This window comes from Tiliqua scincoides, chromosome 8 (assembly GCF_035046505.1).
Source record: "Tiliqua scincoides isolate rTilSci1 chromosome 8, rTilSci1.hap2, whole genome shotgun sequence".
Lineage (NCBI taxonomy): Eukaryota > Metazoa > Chordata > Lepidosauria > Squamata > Scincidae > Tiliqua > Tiliqua scincoides.
In genome coordinates this window covers 28,166,778-28,182,241 of record NC_089828.1, presented here as the reverse complement: position 1 = coordinate 28,182,241, position 15,464 = coordinate 28,166,778, and the positions used below count along the sequence as shown (strand labels likewise).

General features: G+C 42.5%; 1 protein-coding gene across 11 annotated transcripts in view; it reads left to right on the top strand.

Annotated features, from left to right (window-relative positions):
* TCF12 (transcription factor 12) overlaps positions 1–15,464 on the top strand; it is a 227,631-nt gene that overhangs the window by 92,837 nt on the left and 119,330 nt on the right. For all 11 annotated transcript variants that reach the window (XM_066634769.1, XM_066634768.1, XM_066634761.1 and 8 more), the window contains one exon: positions 9,056–9,120. In XM_066634769.1, the coding sequence (XP_066490866.1) occupies positions 9,056–9,120 (65 nt within the window). The remainder of the gene's footprint in view (positions 1–9,055; positions 9,121–15,464) is intronic.

The following is a 15,464-nucleotide window of genomic DNA, read 5'->3' as shown; positions in this document are numbered from 1 at the left end:
CAGCAATAGGAGGAAAAAGGTTTTTAAAAATTGTTAAGTGATTAAACAACAAATACGAAGGAATTGCAATCAGATCACAGATGCTACACAAGAAAAAATAAAAGTCAACTCACTGTGTAAATTATTCATGGCAAATTGTTTACTTGGCTCTTCTAGATATGAAGAGGTAGTGAAACCATAGACCTCTGAACTGTCAAGTGAAGTGAAATGCTAGTTATTTCTCTAGTTAAATCATTGCATACAAAAGTAAGCATCATGTAAATAAAGGTCAGCAAAAGAAGGCTACTCTAGTAACAATATGCTTACAGCAATAATTATTTTTATTAAGCTGTGTAATATAATTATACCTTAGTTATGAGTTAACATTCTGCATATATTTAGTAACTGGTTATAAACTGCAGTCATCCTGGAAGAGGACCACCTGGGAGGAGTACATAATTAAAATGATAATAGGCCCAATGAGAAGAGAGGATATTTGCTCATCTTAGACCCAAGGGAAGGGTACCAGTTTTAACAAAAGCCTCAAAATGTAAACGGCACAACAAATCTCTTGAAATATTCATACTGTTGGGCAGCTCCAGTTGTTTGAACTGCAACATTAAGCAGAAAAAGAAGGAAAAAACAAAATGACATTCCTACAATAAGTATTACTTGTTTTCTGTTACCTCTTGCTGGTGCCACTAGTGTGTGTTCTGCATGTTCGTTGCATTCTACCAGCTAGCTAGAAAAACAGCTTGCCAAATTTTAGATGGCCAGGACTAGAAAATTAAAGCAATTTAAACATTGAAATGGCACATGTTCAGATGCCCAAAATGAGAACTAAATTATGGGCCCTTCCCTCCTCACCCCAACATGGGAGCAAGGGAGAGCTGCAAAAATAGATTTAGGGGAAGATCTAATGCACTGTTCATTTCACTTGCCTCTTTTGAACGTGAGTTTTCATCATTTGTGACAGGAACTGCAATTTTAGCTACAGAAAAAAGCATGCTGGCACCAAAATCTAATACCTAGAACAAACATTAAATTGCAAAATTAGTTTTGCTTAGGATAGACAAAAAGGAGACATTGTGGGATTACTTTTTGAGGAAGGTGGCTTATTTAATCTCTTACAATTATTTCCTCTGCCTCGTTGATGAATGTATCTTCCCCCATTATCCCCCTGCTTTCTCACACTACCCTGCAAAGAGTTCATCTGTGAATCTTAGCATTCCCTGAAAGAGGAAGGAGGGCATTCTCCACTGTGTGAACTGCCCCTCCCACTCATAGATGCCAGGCCGGACTTGCTGAGGTCTTTTCCTCCTATTGGGGGGGGGGGGCATCCCAGCCCAGTCTGTCCAACTGCCTGTCTCAGGTCAGTTCTTGCAGAGCCCTTAGAGTTCAGCTTTATTAGGTCTTTTTCTTCCTTCTTTGCTCCTTCTTCCCCCCCCCCCACGCCTGGCCTCCTGTCTATTACCTCCTTTCCTTATCCATTCCCCTGAACAAGGGAAAACAGGGAGGCCTAGCAGGCCTCACCCGCACAGCTCCGTTGTTGCTGGGAGGCCTCCATCACCCTTAGCCCAGTGCTTCGGGAGAGTCATTTCCAGCACACATGCTCCAGGTGCAACAAGGGAGATGGGGGAAGAAGGGAGACTGTGGATGATCACTTCCAACTGTGGCACCAACAAAGGCGGCAGAGCTCCAGAGCGGTGGCAAGCTCTGGAGCCCCTTTGGGCTGGTCAGCACGCTGTGCGAGAATGCACGATGTGCTTTGCATCATTTTAAAGAGGCTTGTGGCCACCATTATGGCCGTGGCCACCAGAGCAGCCTTGTAGTTGCTACTCCCTTGCAGTGGCCCTGGGCAGTTCAGCCCAGCAGTGGTTCCAGCTTCGCAACCAGCAGGGGGTTTTTTCCTGCTTTAATGTGCAGGGGACCTGTTATAGTGGCAGAGGAGGGGGGCAGTGAAGAACCCCCAAGATTCAGGACCCAAAGCCAGGCCCTTCACAGGCAAGGACTAAGGACCTTGATATCTTTTCTCAAATCTCTGTCATGGTTAAGGAGGCTATGGATGGGGCCCTAAAATCCCAACTACCCTCCCGGGTTAAAACAACTCTCAAGGAGGTCCTCAAATAAAAAAAAGGCATATTTCTCCCAGCCCGCCATCCTCCTCTTCCTCCTGGGAGAGCTCTGAGGCAGATTCCCTTCCATGCCACAAGCACTCTCTTAAGCATCAAGCCAAGTGCAAAAAGAAAAAGGCTTTTCTCCACAAAAGGCCCAAGGGCAGTCGTCAAACAGCACTTCCTGTGGCCTCAGTTCTTCCCCCACAGCATCTTCCCCTGAACAGGGAAGGGAGAAAGGGAGCTGTCTGGCAATGAGGCAGAGGAAGCACAGTCCCAGTAAGTAGATAGACCCTTCCCAGTTGAGTTCTTCCCTCATATGATAGGGAAAGCCTCCCAGGCATTTAGCCTATCAGCTTCTGCAAATCCATCTCCTGCTGACAGCTCTTGTTCTTCTACAGCATCCAAACTCCTCTTCCCTCAGGGACCTTCCAAGCCTGCCATAATGCCATTTCCAGAGTCCTTCCAAAGAATACTAGACTCCAAATGGAACAACCCCTTGCAAAATAAGCATAGCTTATTGACAAAGTAATGCAGTCTCTCAAGGTCCCAGCCATGGATGTCCCGGTTGCAGCTATTTCTTTCTCAGCAGTATTGTCCTCCGAGGGGGAGAATGGACCCAAAGACTGTTGTGACAAAAAAGCGAATTCCTCTCTAAAAAGAGATTTTGAGATTACTTTCCATGCCTTCAAGGGCAACTGCTTCCAACTCAATTATGTCAAAGGCAGCCTTCCTATGGACTGAGGAGTTGGCCTCCTCTGAGCAGGGTCTCTCCAACAGGGCAGTTTAAAGAAGATTTCCCTGGCAATAGCCTCCATGGCTGACATCCTTCGACTTCATGCAGTTGACTTCAAACGTAGTGGCGCGGCACAAAAATGTTGTGACTTCGTCACTGGGATGGGGATTCTAGTTCCCAGACAAGACTGGTCAGGGTTCCCTTCCAAGGTCCATATTCTTCAAACAGGCTCTCGACCCTCTGCTGGTTGAACACAAAGAGGACTGCCCTCTGGCAAGAAGGAACCAACCAAGGGAAAGTCTGACTCCTTTTTGCCTCCAAGCAAATTTTCTGTCAGTGACACCAACTCAAGCAAAAGTCCAGATGGAACAAGTCACACCTGCTCCCCAGATCCAAGGCACAAGGAAACTTGATTTCTACCTCCTCCAGAGTTAGCAAAAATCAACAAGCATGACTCCAGGTCTGGAGACACCTCTTGCCATATTGGGGGTTGCCCCTTGGTTTTGCAGACTCCTGGCGGGATACTGCATCAGATTCTTGGGTCCTCATCACAGTTTCCCAAGTCTACACCCTGAAATTCTGCAAAATGCCCAGGAACGGATTCTGGAAAGTTCCTGCTTCACGGGATTCCCAAAAACATTTGCAGAAGCTCAAAGCAATAGAACACCTACTCTCTACTCACCACGCTCTACTACTGTGTAATCAAGACAGTCCTATTAGGCCAACAGGGCAAGGGAGTGTATTCCATGTTCTTCCTGGTCCCAGAGAAAAACGGGACATGACAGCGATTCTGGACTTGAAATGGCTTAGTCGCTTCTTGTGCAGAAGGAAATTCAAAATGCAGACTTGGAGATCCATCATGCCCTCTAGGTGGACAATTTTCTCACATCGATCGACTTATCAGGAGCCTATCTCCACATTCCCATTCTGCCATGTCACTGCAAGTTTCCGAGGGTCTGCTACAACAACCAGCACTTCCAATACTCTCCTGGCCTCTAGGAGAGCATCCACTAACAGAATATATGGGTCCACATGGCAGAAATTTTCCCACTGGTGGTCCAAGAAAGAAGTTTCTGCTATTAAGCCAAAGATTCGACACATCCTTCAATTCCTTCAGGATGGAGTGTTCAAGTGCCTTAGCACCAAAACTCTCAGGAGGCAAGTCGCTGCCCTCTACAGTACCTTGGGAGTGGGTCTCAATTCTAGCATTTCCTCTCATCCCCATGTCAAATGGTGAGAGGGGTGGCCCTCCTTAATCCCCCAACTGTTCATCCCTTCACCAGTTGGGACCTGAATAGGGTATTGTCAGCTATGATGGGGGCCCCTTTTGAACCCATGGCTAGGGCCCCCCTCAGGGAAGTGACCCTTAAGACCCTTTTTCTGGTGGCAGTTATTTCTGCTAGACATATGTCAGAGCTAGGCGCTCTGTCAGTTAACCCCAGTTTATGTGTATTTCACAAGTACAAGGTGGTCCTCTGCCCAGACCCTGCCTTTTTCCCAAAAATCAACTATCTGTTCCACCATTCCTAAGAATTGGTTCTGTCAACATTTTGTCCCAACCCTGTGCATCAAAAAGAACAGAGTTGGCTCTCATTGGAGGTTAGGAGGGCAATTCGCTACTACATGGAGCGGACTAGGGATATCAGAAGACTGATTCCCTGTTTGTGACCTTGTGGGGTCCCATACAGGCAAGAAAGCATCCACTGCCTCCATCTTGTGATGGCTTAGGTCAGCCATCGAGGAGGCTTTATAGGGCATTGGGCAAGGAACCCCCTCTCCCTAGGATCACAGCCCTCTCTGCCAGGGGTGTGGCCGCATCTGCTGCCTATGATGGAGTAACCTCCCCAGCAGATACTTGCAAAGTGGCCACTGGGTATCCCCCACCACCTTTTTCAAATGTTACAGAGTTGACTTGGCAGCTTCTGCTTTCGGTAGGAGGGTCCTCCAGAGGGTGGTCACACACAGAGAGACTCCAGTGCCTATCCCACACGCAGTATCCTAGCTCTGACATATCTCACACATTGGAGAATGCCCTCCCTCCACTTCCAGGGAAAAATGGAATTCTTACTTGTGAATATCCTATTTCAGGAAGAAGAAGAAAGGCATTCTGTCCCCCACCTTTCAGCAAAGGCATTCTCTCACATTAGCCTGGTTTTAGAGGGTTGCCAGACAGGACCTCCTGAGGCCAGGCTTTGTCCCTTGTATTTCGTTCTGTTCCAGCAGATGATTTCCTGGAGTCCTTCTACTATCTGTGTTTGGTTGTTCTAACCTTGTTGGTTGTTAGTGTTGTGGTGTCTTGCCAGTTGTTGTCTCAGATGGCCCACCTTGGATCCCATATTCAGACTTTCATATGGGGAGGTGTGTGATTCCAGCTCTACAGATCCAGACTGGATTGGGATGCCCCCCACAGGAGGAAGAGACCTGAGTAAGGGCCCAGTCCTATTCAATTTTTAAGTGCTAGTGCAGCCATGCCAATGAGGCATGCACTGCCTATAGTAGTAGGGGAGTAGTCACAGAGGTCTCCAGGTAAGGGAACATTTATTCCCTTTCCTCAGGGCTGCATTGCAGCTGCACCAGCACTGGCAAGTTGGATAGGATTGGGCCCGAAGTCTGGCCCTGCCTCTCTGAGTGGGAGGGGCAACCCACACAGTGGAGAATGCCCTCCTTCCTCTTCCTGGAATAGGATATTCACAGGTAAGAATTCCACTTTTTCCTAGGCTAACTCTGGGACAGTGGGCAGATAAGGAACTGAAGATTTTTTCTGTTTTACATTGGGGTGGTATGTGTGTGTTGCTGTGTTTTAGGGAGGGAGGAAGAAATCCTGCAGGAATTTAAATAGATATGGTTACATAGCCTGTAAGTGTGGCTATGGCTTGGAATTTTCTTGTTTCAGCAAAATTTCAACTGTTTAAATTTGAGTTGAAGGACAGCTGAGGGGTTTGAACATCGGCAGTGCCACCCTGGGAAGGTATGGTAGAAGCAGAGATTAGCAGGATGTCTCTAGATCTAATAAATATATTGGTGTACATAGTATGATGTCACTTCCTGCTTCACGATGTCACTTCCAGCCATGACATCACTTCTGGTAGGTCCTGAACAGATTGTCATTCTAAAAAGTGGGTCCTGGTGCAAAAAGTTTGAGAACCACTGGTCTATATCAGTGCATTCTGGGGCAACCATGGAGGAGCAAGAAACCTGGAAGTGGGTCTTTAAAGCCATTTTTCCACTGATTTGGTTTTTTTTTTTAATCTATTGAGGGTTCTGGAACGGAACCCCAGTGGATAACAAGGCATGACCTGTAGTTGCATGTATTATTAATGAGCTGTACTTCTAATTTCTTCATCTTATTTAGGGATGGATGCAAGAAATTCAAGATAGGGTATACCAAATTTTCATTAAATCTGAAAGACTGCAGAGTTGGTAGCAGAATAGTTTAACAATGCACATGACTCTCTGATGACTCCAAAATATTTAAGCACTGCCCCTTACATGCAGGAGAGGTCAAGGTTGCTGTGTTCCCTCAGGTATTCATAATTTTGACAGTGCAGTGACCATCCTACACCCTGCAGTACTGATACCTGTAGCCAGTGTGCACATTAAAAACAAAAGATTAATAATAATGATAATGATAATAATAATATTCTGGAACTCCGACCTAGAGATTTTCTGCACATGACAAAATGCAACATTTTCTACTTGAAGTATGGCAAACCTGTTGATGGTGAATCTTTTAAAATACCACCTGTTAATTAATTCATCCAGTTAAAAACTGTGCAATCATATGCATTGTTTGCTCAAAAGTAAGCCCCACTGAGTTGAGTGGAACTTCCTCCCTGGTAAGTACAGGTTGAGTCTCATTTTTCATTATGGAATGTGGGTTCCATTTCCAGATCATGCTATGGATGGCAAAAATCGCATTATAGCAAGTTAATTTAAAAAACAAAGTCCCTTTGGTCAGGTGATTTAAAAACAGCCTTGCTGACCTTTGTGATGTTAGGATAGAATCATTAAGATGACAATCCAACAATCAGTCTCTCTCCAGGTGCTTAGAAAGGATTATCTTTCATTGTTCAAGGGGAAGGGAGGGGGGTCGCTTGGAGAGAGAATGATTGATGGATTGTCAGCTGGCTGCCCTCTCTCTAACTATTGTAAAGGACTGTTTTCCTTTATTTTAAAGGGCCCTTCTCGTCATGTTGAGATAAAAATCTCTACAACAGTAAGAAAAGTATTTTAAAGGGGTGCATTTTCCCCCTTCTCCAGGGATCAGCATATCTTTTCTCATTTGCAGTGGCCATTCATGTTGAGTCAAATCCCTGTATAAAAAGTCAGTGTATAACAAAGTTGGACCTGTATATAATTTTCAGTAATAAGTGGGAATTAATAACTTTCTTGTATTGGAAGGTATTTTACATGTACATAACCACTGTATAAGTTATTGTAATAAAAATGGTCAAAATAAAATAGCCACTCTTTTGAAAAAGTCTTTATTGTTCATAAGAATCATAAGAATAGTGGCTATTTTATTTATTGCATGAATGCATCCCAATACTCTTCTAAAGTTATGGCCAGAGGGCGAATGGATTGTTTCACAGTTGTATAGACAGCTTTAAGTAGGAAGTCCAAATGATGCATGTTTTGAGGTTTTTTGTTTTTTTTAATTTAACAACTTTATTTTGGGCTGATGGTTGTAAATTTAATAAAAATACAGTAGTTTGGAACACGTCAGTTGCAATTGGTGTAGGAAAATGTAAATATTCACTTTACAAAGTGGAAAGTATGTGGTAGTGGGTCTAGCTGTTTTTGGCTCTTGGAGCTGCTTACCTCACAGCCCAAGAATTGTACTGCCTACGTCTCTGAAAACCTACTACCACAGATGCAGACAGTACAGTAAGCTTTAAATTACTAGGTGTGTAGAAAGATACTCTTCTACAGAGTATGAGGGATGTACATTTCACCTTCCTCTCTCCAGTTTTTGTAACTTATTGTTGTGCAAATATTTGTTTTAAATTCTACTTTAATATTGCATACTCTAGTTAAAGTTGTTCATCATTTGGTGTAGGACGTATTATTTATAGAAAAGAAAATGCTGAATCCAGTTAACGTGAACAGCATGATTCATGCTACTTCAGATACTTTTGCATGCTAAGTATTTTTTGATTCGTCTAGCAGTTGTTGGGAAAAATTGCTTGAGCAGAAAATGTTAACTTGCTTTTGCTTTTTAACAATAGTCACCACTGCTCTCCTAGTAACTGATAGTTAAGTTATTGTCAGATTCATTAACCTTGCAGGAAACTGTGATTCAGTATTACAAGAGGGATAGATTATCTACTTCTCTTCCCCTTGCATGCCTTCCAGTTTTAAGTAGCCATTTGATAAACAAGATTGACCTTCAATATTGAATCAGCAAAAATCATCTCATACTTAATAATACATCAGAAGTTAGCATTTTAATTGCACATTATCAGAGGTATTGAATGTTAAAAAATTTTTAGTTGATTTTAAGGCAGAATATGTACGTTTAATGTGTGTCATTTTCTGCTTCTTGGAAGCGGTATGGTTTTTTTCAGTGTCATTTAAATTGGGAATAGGGTGTATAAATATGCTATGTTTATGTCAAATAAATAAAATATCCCCTGGGGGCTGGGGATAAGAATAGGCCCTCAGTTTGGCTGTACTTGTAAAAGGCAACTAAACAGCCACCGGGTAGATGGGACTCGTCAGCCTGGGAAGGCAGCTCATCTGAGAGAAGGAAAACTGATCCCAAACCTCTACTGCCTTGTGGCTACATCCAGTTATGGAAAAGGCTTCAGGAGTCAACCTCGAGGCAAAATCCGGAGCCGGAGTCCCTGAGGCAGTTCATGGCTGAACACAGTCACGTTCTGGCAACTCCTGCGACGCCGCTGGAATCAACCGTATTGGCTTCTGCCTTTCCATTGAACCATTTCAGCGACGTGGAGAGGGGGGATTTGCTGCATGGGTAACAGCCTATCCTCCATACCTACTTTACCCAGGCTTCGCGCACTGGAGAGGACACTCTGTTCCAGAGCCACCATTCAGAGCGTGACGCCATAGTCTTCCGAGACTGAAGGATGCCAACAACATGTCAAATATGAATGTGTGAATTTTCTTTATCCTCTTATATTTGATCTACTTTAAAAATAACTCCCCTAATGTTCTTAGTATGTCTAAAGAAGGTGTTTTATTTTAAATTTAATTTATTTTGTAGGGAAAACATCAGAAAGAAGTCCATTTCCATTATTTGGTTGCGACCCAGGACTGTCAGGCTGTCAGGTAAATTTTACCATTTTAAAACATTGTAGTAGCCATTGGGACTAATTTAAATGTATTTTTTGTTTTTAAGTACACAGAGGTGTTGGCAACTGACTTGTAACAAAATAGAATTTGGGCATGCTTGTGTATTTGTTTGAAATCTATTTTATTTATTTTAGCAATATTTATACCTTGCCATTCTCTTTGAAGTAAAGAATCAAGGCAGCTATCCAGAAACCATAAAACCAAAAGCAGCCAAAAACTCCTAACAATTTTAAAGAGCAAAAGCAATCCAAAATAAATAAAGGTCCCTTCAACTTGTTTCTAACTAGCTTCCTCATTTGAGGGAAGTCCACCCTTTGGAAGTCAAGAGTTTTTGTTTCAGATTTGCGTAGCGCTCTTCCCCAGACATGCATGGAGAAAGAGATCACAGCATGGTCACTGTTACCCAATGGCTCAATAACATTCATATTCCTCACATTATTAAATCCAGAGTCACTGGTGGTCTCCATGACTAGCTGCTCTAAGGCACAGGCATTTAGCATGTTCAGAAATCCTAGTTTCTCTTTCATGATAAGAGTACAAATTGACCCAGTCGATATGAGGATAATTGAAGACCCCCATGATTACAACTCTATCCCTCCCTGATTTGTTTCCTCAGTTTGAGGTCCCCTTCAGGTTTTTGGTCCAAAGGCCAATAGCACACCCCCTCTATTACATCACTCCTTGGGCCTGGTAGTTTAATCCACAGTGATTTTATGGTGGGGGCGGCAGTGGGTGTGAAGGTCATTTGACATCAAGGGCCCATAAATTTTTGACACAACACCATACAACAAAATTAATTAATGTGAACTTCAGGTCTGGATGGGAGCCTAGGTCTACTTGCCCAGCAAATCTCAGCCACAGAGGCCAAAGTTCAACCTGGAGCCCAGGTCTACTCACTTGGAAGAAATATCTCCAACGGGCAGTCAAGAGTGGGAGCCTAGGTCTACCCAGCAGGTAGATCTGGGCTCCAAGTTCAGGCAGGGGCCAGGTCTACCCACCCAGCAAACCTCAGCCACAGAGCCTGAAGTTCAACCAGGAGCCCAGGTCTACCCAACTGGTTGACCTGGGCTCTGGAATTAAGAGTGCTCATGCCCCCTCCCCCCAAACACAAACTCTGGATCCATCCCTGAGTCAGTGTCATACTGCCCCTGCATCTGGAGGTTCAATTTAGCCATCCATTTTAAAAGTCATCTAAGACAATGGCCGACAATGGCCAACAACACCCAACCTTCCCACCAGTGGCATCAGTAGGGTTGGTGTTACCCAGTGTGGTAACTCATGGTGTCACTCCAATTAATTAATTAACAGTATAGGTTACCAAACCAATCAGGCGCGCACACGCACACGCACTGGCCAACTTGATGACACTCACATAACTGAATAGGCATTTGAGTATTAGCTCTGATACCTGGAAAAGGGAGCTGACTCATGATAACATCTTACTGGTTCCATGCTGTGTCATAATAACACCTTGTTAGCTCTCATAACAATCAGGCTCATTGTTCAGTTCTGAGTTAAGGAAATCCACTTTTTGTGAAAAAAGGCAATTTTGTTTCCTTCTCTGGTTATTTGGCTATAGCTTTGCATAGAACACAAATATTTCAGTGCAATTCGTGTCATTGCATTTTGCTGTATATTAAGCATCAAATATATGTAACATGATGGCATTATTCCTAAAAACCACAATTTCGGTCACTAGTGATGTCACACCCCCCCAAGGATGTCACCATATTGATTCCATGCTGTGTCATAATAACATCTCATTGGCTCTTTGATTAATCTGTCTCATTGGTCCATTTTGAGTTAAGAAAATGTACTTTTTGTTACATAAGACAGTTGTATTTTTGTTCTCTGGATTTTTGGCCATAACTTTAGATATCATGGAGATAATTCACTGTGGTTTGTTTCATTGCATTCTGCTGTAAATTATGCATCATATGGTATACAACATGATGGTATTATTTCTAGTAACTGCAATTTTAGTGATTGTGGTATCACCCCTCTGCAGTTTGGCACCTGGGACCTCCGGCCCCATTGACCTGCACCATTTGTATGCCAGTGGGAGGCAGTCCTGCCTTCAGTCTCAACTCTGCTAGATTCTATCCCTTCTTTGACATCGATGGCCACCCATCTCCAACATGCCCCTCCCTGTCCCTCCAGCATACCCCTCCCTGTCCCAGAGTTTATAGCCTGGGATTGCTGTATCCCACCAGTTCGCTGCATTCTACCAGGTTTCTGTTATGCCCACTATATCAATGTTTTCTCTAACCACCAAACATTCAAATTCTCCTATCTTTGCTTGGAGACTTCAGGTATTTGCATAAAAGCACCTGTATACAGGGTCTTCCAAGAAGGGCTGCTTATTTGCACCTTTATCCTTACAGTCTCTCATTTTGCTTTCATCTTTCATGCCACTCAACTTCTCCTTAGCAAATTTGGGCAAGAAAAGAGAAAAAGTGAATCAGACAGCTACTCTGGAGGATATACAACCACACACACAGTGTAAAGAATACAGGACCCAGCAGCTATAGTAATCTTGCTGAAGAGTCCTGTTAAGTTTGGGAGTGTTCTTTACACTGGCCTTTATTGAAGATATCACCTTGGATGCTATGCAGTTAAAAATTAATGGGTGTTAGCATTCATTGTGTTAGGACAGACTGCTTGGACTTAAGGCTTTGAGCAGTTGAAACAAAATCTAATAATAGTCTAATAATTATAATCTAATAATCTAATAATTATAATAATAATAAAAGTGGCACTCCCTGCTGCGGAACTAATCTCCTTGGTGAGTTGTTAGCTTTGCAGTCAACAAGGACGGGCTCTAAGAAAAAAGGATTTACCCACACTTTCAAGAAAGAAAGGGAAACAAATCTGCTAAGAAACCAGAGATTTTCGTCCTTTGGTTACCTTCAATTCTTAAGATGCCTCTTGCGGTTGTCACAGGTCAAACAGCTCTGGCTATCTAGACAAATCTCCAGTGCCTTCTAACCTAGGAGGAAGGGGAGGACATGTTACATCTACCTGTACCTCATGACATCTTAGTGAGATCTTGGTCATTGAAGTCAGTGTTGAAAGGTGTCCAGATAAAAGTGACTTGATTACAGTAGCACAAATTAGTAGTCAGGCAAAGAATCCTTCTTCCTAACCAGCTTCTGTTTAACCTGAATCATACTATATATGCTGATAGAATGTTGAGCCATGTTTCCAGAAAGACTTGGAATCAGGCTGTCAATCTACATGTTCATAGGCTGATCACACTCAGACTTGCAGGAGCTAACGAAGCTCTGAAGCAATATGATGTCCTGCATGGGTATGATGCTTTGAGCAAGGCTATTGAGAGACCTCTTTCTTCGTTATCCGGTGAAAGTTAGAGTCTGGGTCTGTCATCAAGTTCACAGCTCTTTGGAGTTTGTCTGAATCTGAAATAGGGGTAGAACCTAGAGACTGTTGATCACTTTGAATGTGGGTCTCCAAAATTTGGGAGCCCTTTATAAAGCATTGTTGAAAGTGAACAGTCCACACTTTCTCGGTTATCTTAAAATCAGTGCATTGTTGAATTAAAAAATGTGACAAAATTCAACTGCCAGTTGCAGTTTCTGAACAGTGTTCAGAGGAATCCCCAAGTACACAACATTGCAGTAGTTTAATCTAGTGGTTACCAGAGCATGAATAAATAATTGTGGCCTGACTTTCTGTACGAATAGCACTTATATAAAGTATTGACCAAAGCAAAACATTAAGGCTAAGCTGTATGTAATTAAAAGATGAGCCTTATAAAAGAGAGGCTTACACATTAATTCAAGCACTAAATCTGTGTGTTGGAGGTTGCCATTTAATAAATTTAATTTTTTCACACATGATTTTTCATAGTTTTATTTTTCTCTTATATACTCTGTTAAATCTTCACTTATTAGTTCTTAGGACTGGTGCAAGCATAATCTTTGAACTATGGTTAAGGGATTTGGAGCAAGATGTGGGGTTGTGCAGTTTCTTGTGTGTAAGCTCCCCCACTCCTTTCCATTAGTTTTAACTGTGATTAAACTAGCACTGATATTAACTGTTGGCATTAACCAAGATTCAGTTTCAACCAAGATATGCTTAACTGGTTTCAAAACCTTGTTGAGGGAGATATAGTAAACATTTACTATGGCTAATGTTGATGCCAGTGTGATAATAATCACAGTTTATGTCATTGCAGAAAATTAATATAGGAGAAGTTATTGGGTGGAGAAAATGTGTGACCTTATGACCTGCTTATGCTACTTTAACGATGAGTGCCAGTTTTGTCTGTTCCAGCCCTTAGAGGTGAATTTTTTTTCAGCGGTAGCCCCAAAACTTACCTTTTTCCCAGATTCATTGCATGCTTGTAAAGCGTGATGATCCAAGAAACTGAAGATTCTTGCTTGGAGGGCCTGCGTTTCTGAATTTGGAGCTGACCTCTGAAGTTAATCTGCAATGACATCCTTGAGAAAAGTGGGTAGCAGGTGTTGGGAATTAGCTTGAGGATAAACAGGGAGAAGTTCAATGAAGAATGCTCTTGAATGTCTTAAGGAGAGTCGCTGATGGCACAAGTAATTCTAACTTGCTTCATTTTTCCTTTTTTATATAAAAATGGATGCTTTTTCAGTGTAATTTATTTTCACTTAGATTGTTTAACTTACATAAATTATTGAAGGCCCAGTAGTAGTTTATCTTGGTATAGATTGAAGAAGTCTCTAAAAGAAAGCAAAGTCCTTGTACTGTTAATAAGAAGCACAGGAATGAGATTCCCCCTAGCACAATGCATCTGTCTATTTTGCAGCTTAAAATGGAAGCTTCTTTAAGCTCTCATTTGCCCAGCAGAGTTTGGACAAGGAAGATAATGAACAACCCATGTTTGTGAAGCTATTGTCTGAAAGATCTTGGGGCAGAGATTAACAGTTAACAGTTATCATAGCACTGTAAAGTTCCAAAATGAACAGCCCTTCATATTGAATTGTATCCTTCTAAATCAGTGGTCTCCAAACTTGGACTGCTGAGTAACGGCAGAACCCTCCCTGGCCTGACCAAAGCTTACTGTTCCACAGTGGAGCCTGCTCTCTTCATCTCCACTCTCCCCCAAACGTTGTGCAGGCCAGCCGCAGTTGCCCAAAAATCCAGATGCCGAGCCTGCTAAGGTGACAGAATGCTGAAGTGGCTGGCTGATGCAAGGTTTGGGGGAAATCAGAGATGAACATAGCGGGCTCCTCCATGGAACAGTGAGCTCCATTCACATGGAGGAGGGGTTTTCACAGACCTGGCCCACGGGCCGGGGTTTGGCGCCCACTGTTCTAAATAATGGAATTATAGATTGTTTGTGATGATATGATGCTTTGCATAGGATGGGGGTACAGGTTCCTATCCCAAGGGGTAGCTAGGCAGATTCAAGGGCAACAGCTAGTTGTGGGATGTTGTTCCACTTGGTATTCTGTTCCAACCATGTGACGTGCTTCTGCCTGCTTCAACTGTAACTAATGATAGCAGTGAAGTTTATAGTAACCTGGTTTGGAATATGAATTCACTTGCTTCTCAGTCAGCTATATTGTGAGTTGAATGACACTTTCCCCCATTAACATTTCATTTGTCTGAGAATGTAAAATGAGATTCTATAAGTTTTTGTGCATTTGCAGTTGATATTGACGATACAAAGTATTTAAAGTCAATTGCTTTGTAGGTGCATGTGCAGCAGTTCTTGAATGTTCTTACTCTCACTGAAACATTCTTTACATTGCTGAGATGTATGTGACCAGATCACCTATCAAAACAGCATTTAATTTGGAGATTATTTTGTATTTGAGTTAATTCTCTTGATTTTTTTTCTTTGTTTCCTGCAAATACCTTCTTGTGGATGTTGTCCATCATCCAGGTCTCCATTCTTCTTTTGTTCCAGTTATGGTTCATTTCTTCAAAGCTGTGCTGTTGAATTTCTAAATGATTCTCTGCCATAGCTTGTATTAGGAACTGCAGTCTAGGAGACAGTAACAGTAAGGTGCATGCACATGGCATCATCAACATGCATGCAACAATATGCATGCAACTAGGAGAGAAATTTTGAAATAAAGATTAGTATTTCCAGAATGCTTACTGAGGATGCTGGTTATTACCAAGCAGATTCTTGGTATTCAATTCAGTTCTTGAATTGAGATGAATATTTGTCCACAACTAGATATTGTGTTCTTCTCTTACAAACTCGGTGCTGCAGGCTTCTGTGCTCCCTTTCCTTCCCTCTCATGTACCATTTCCCCCACCCCTCCAAAACTCTCTTGGTTTCCTCTACCATGATATTCAAATCATGTTGTTCA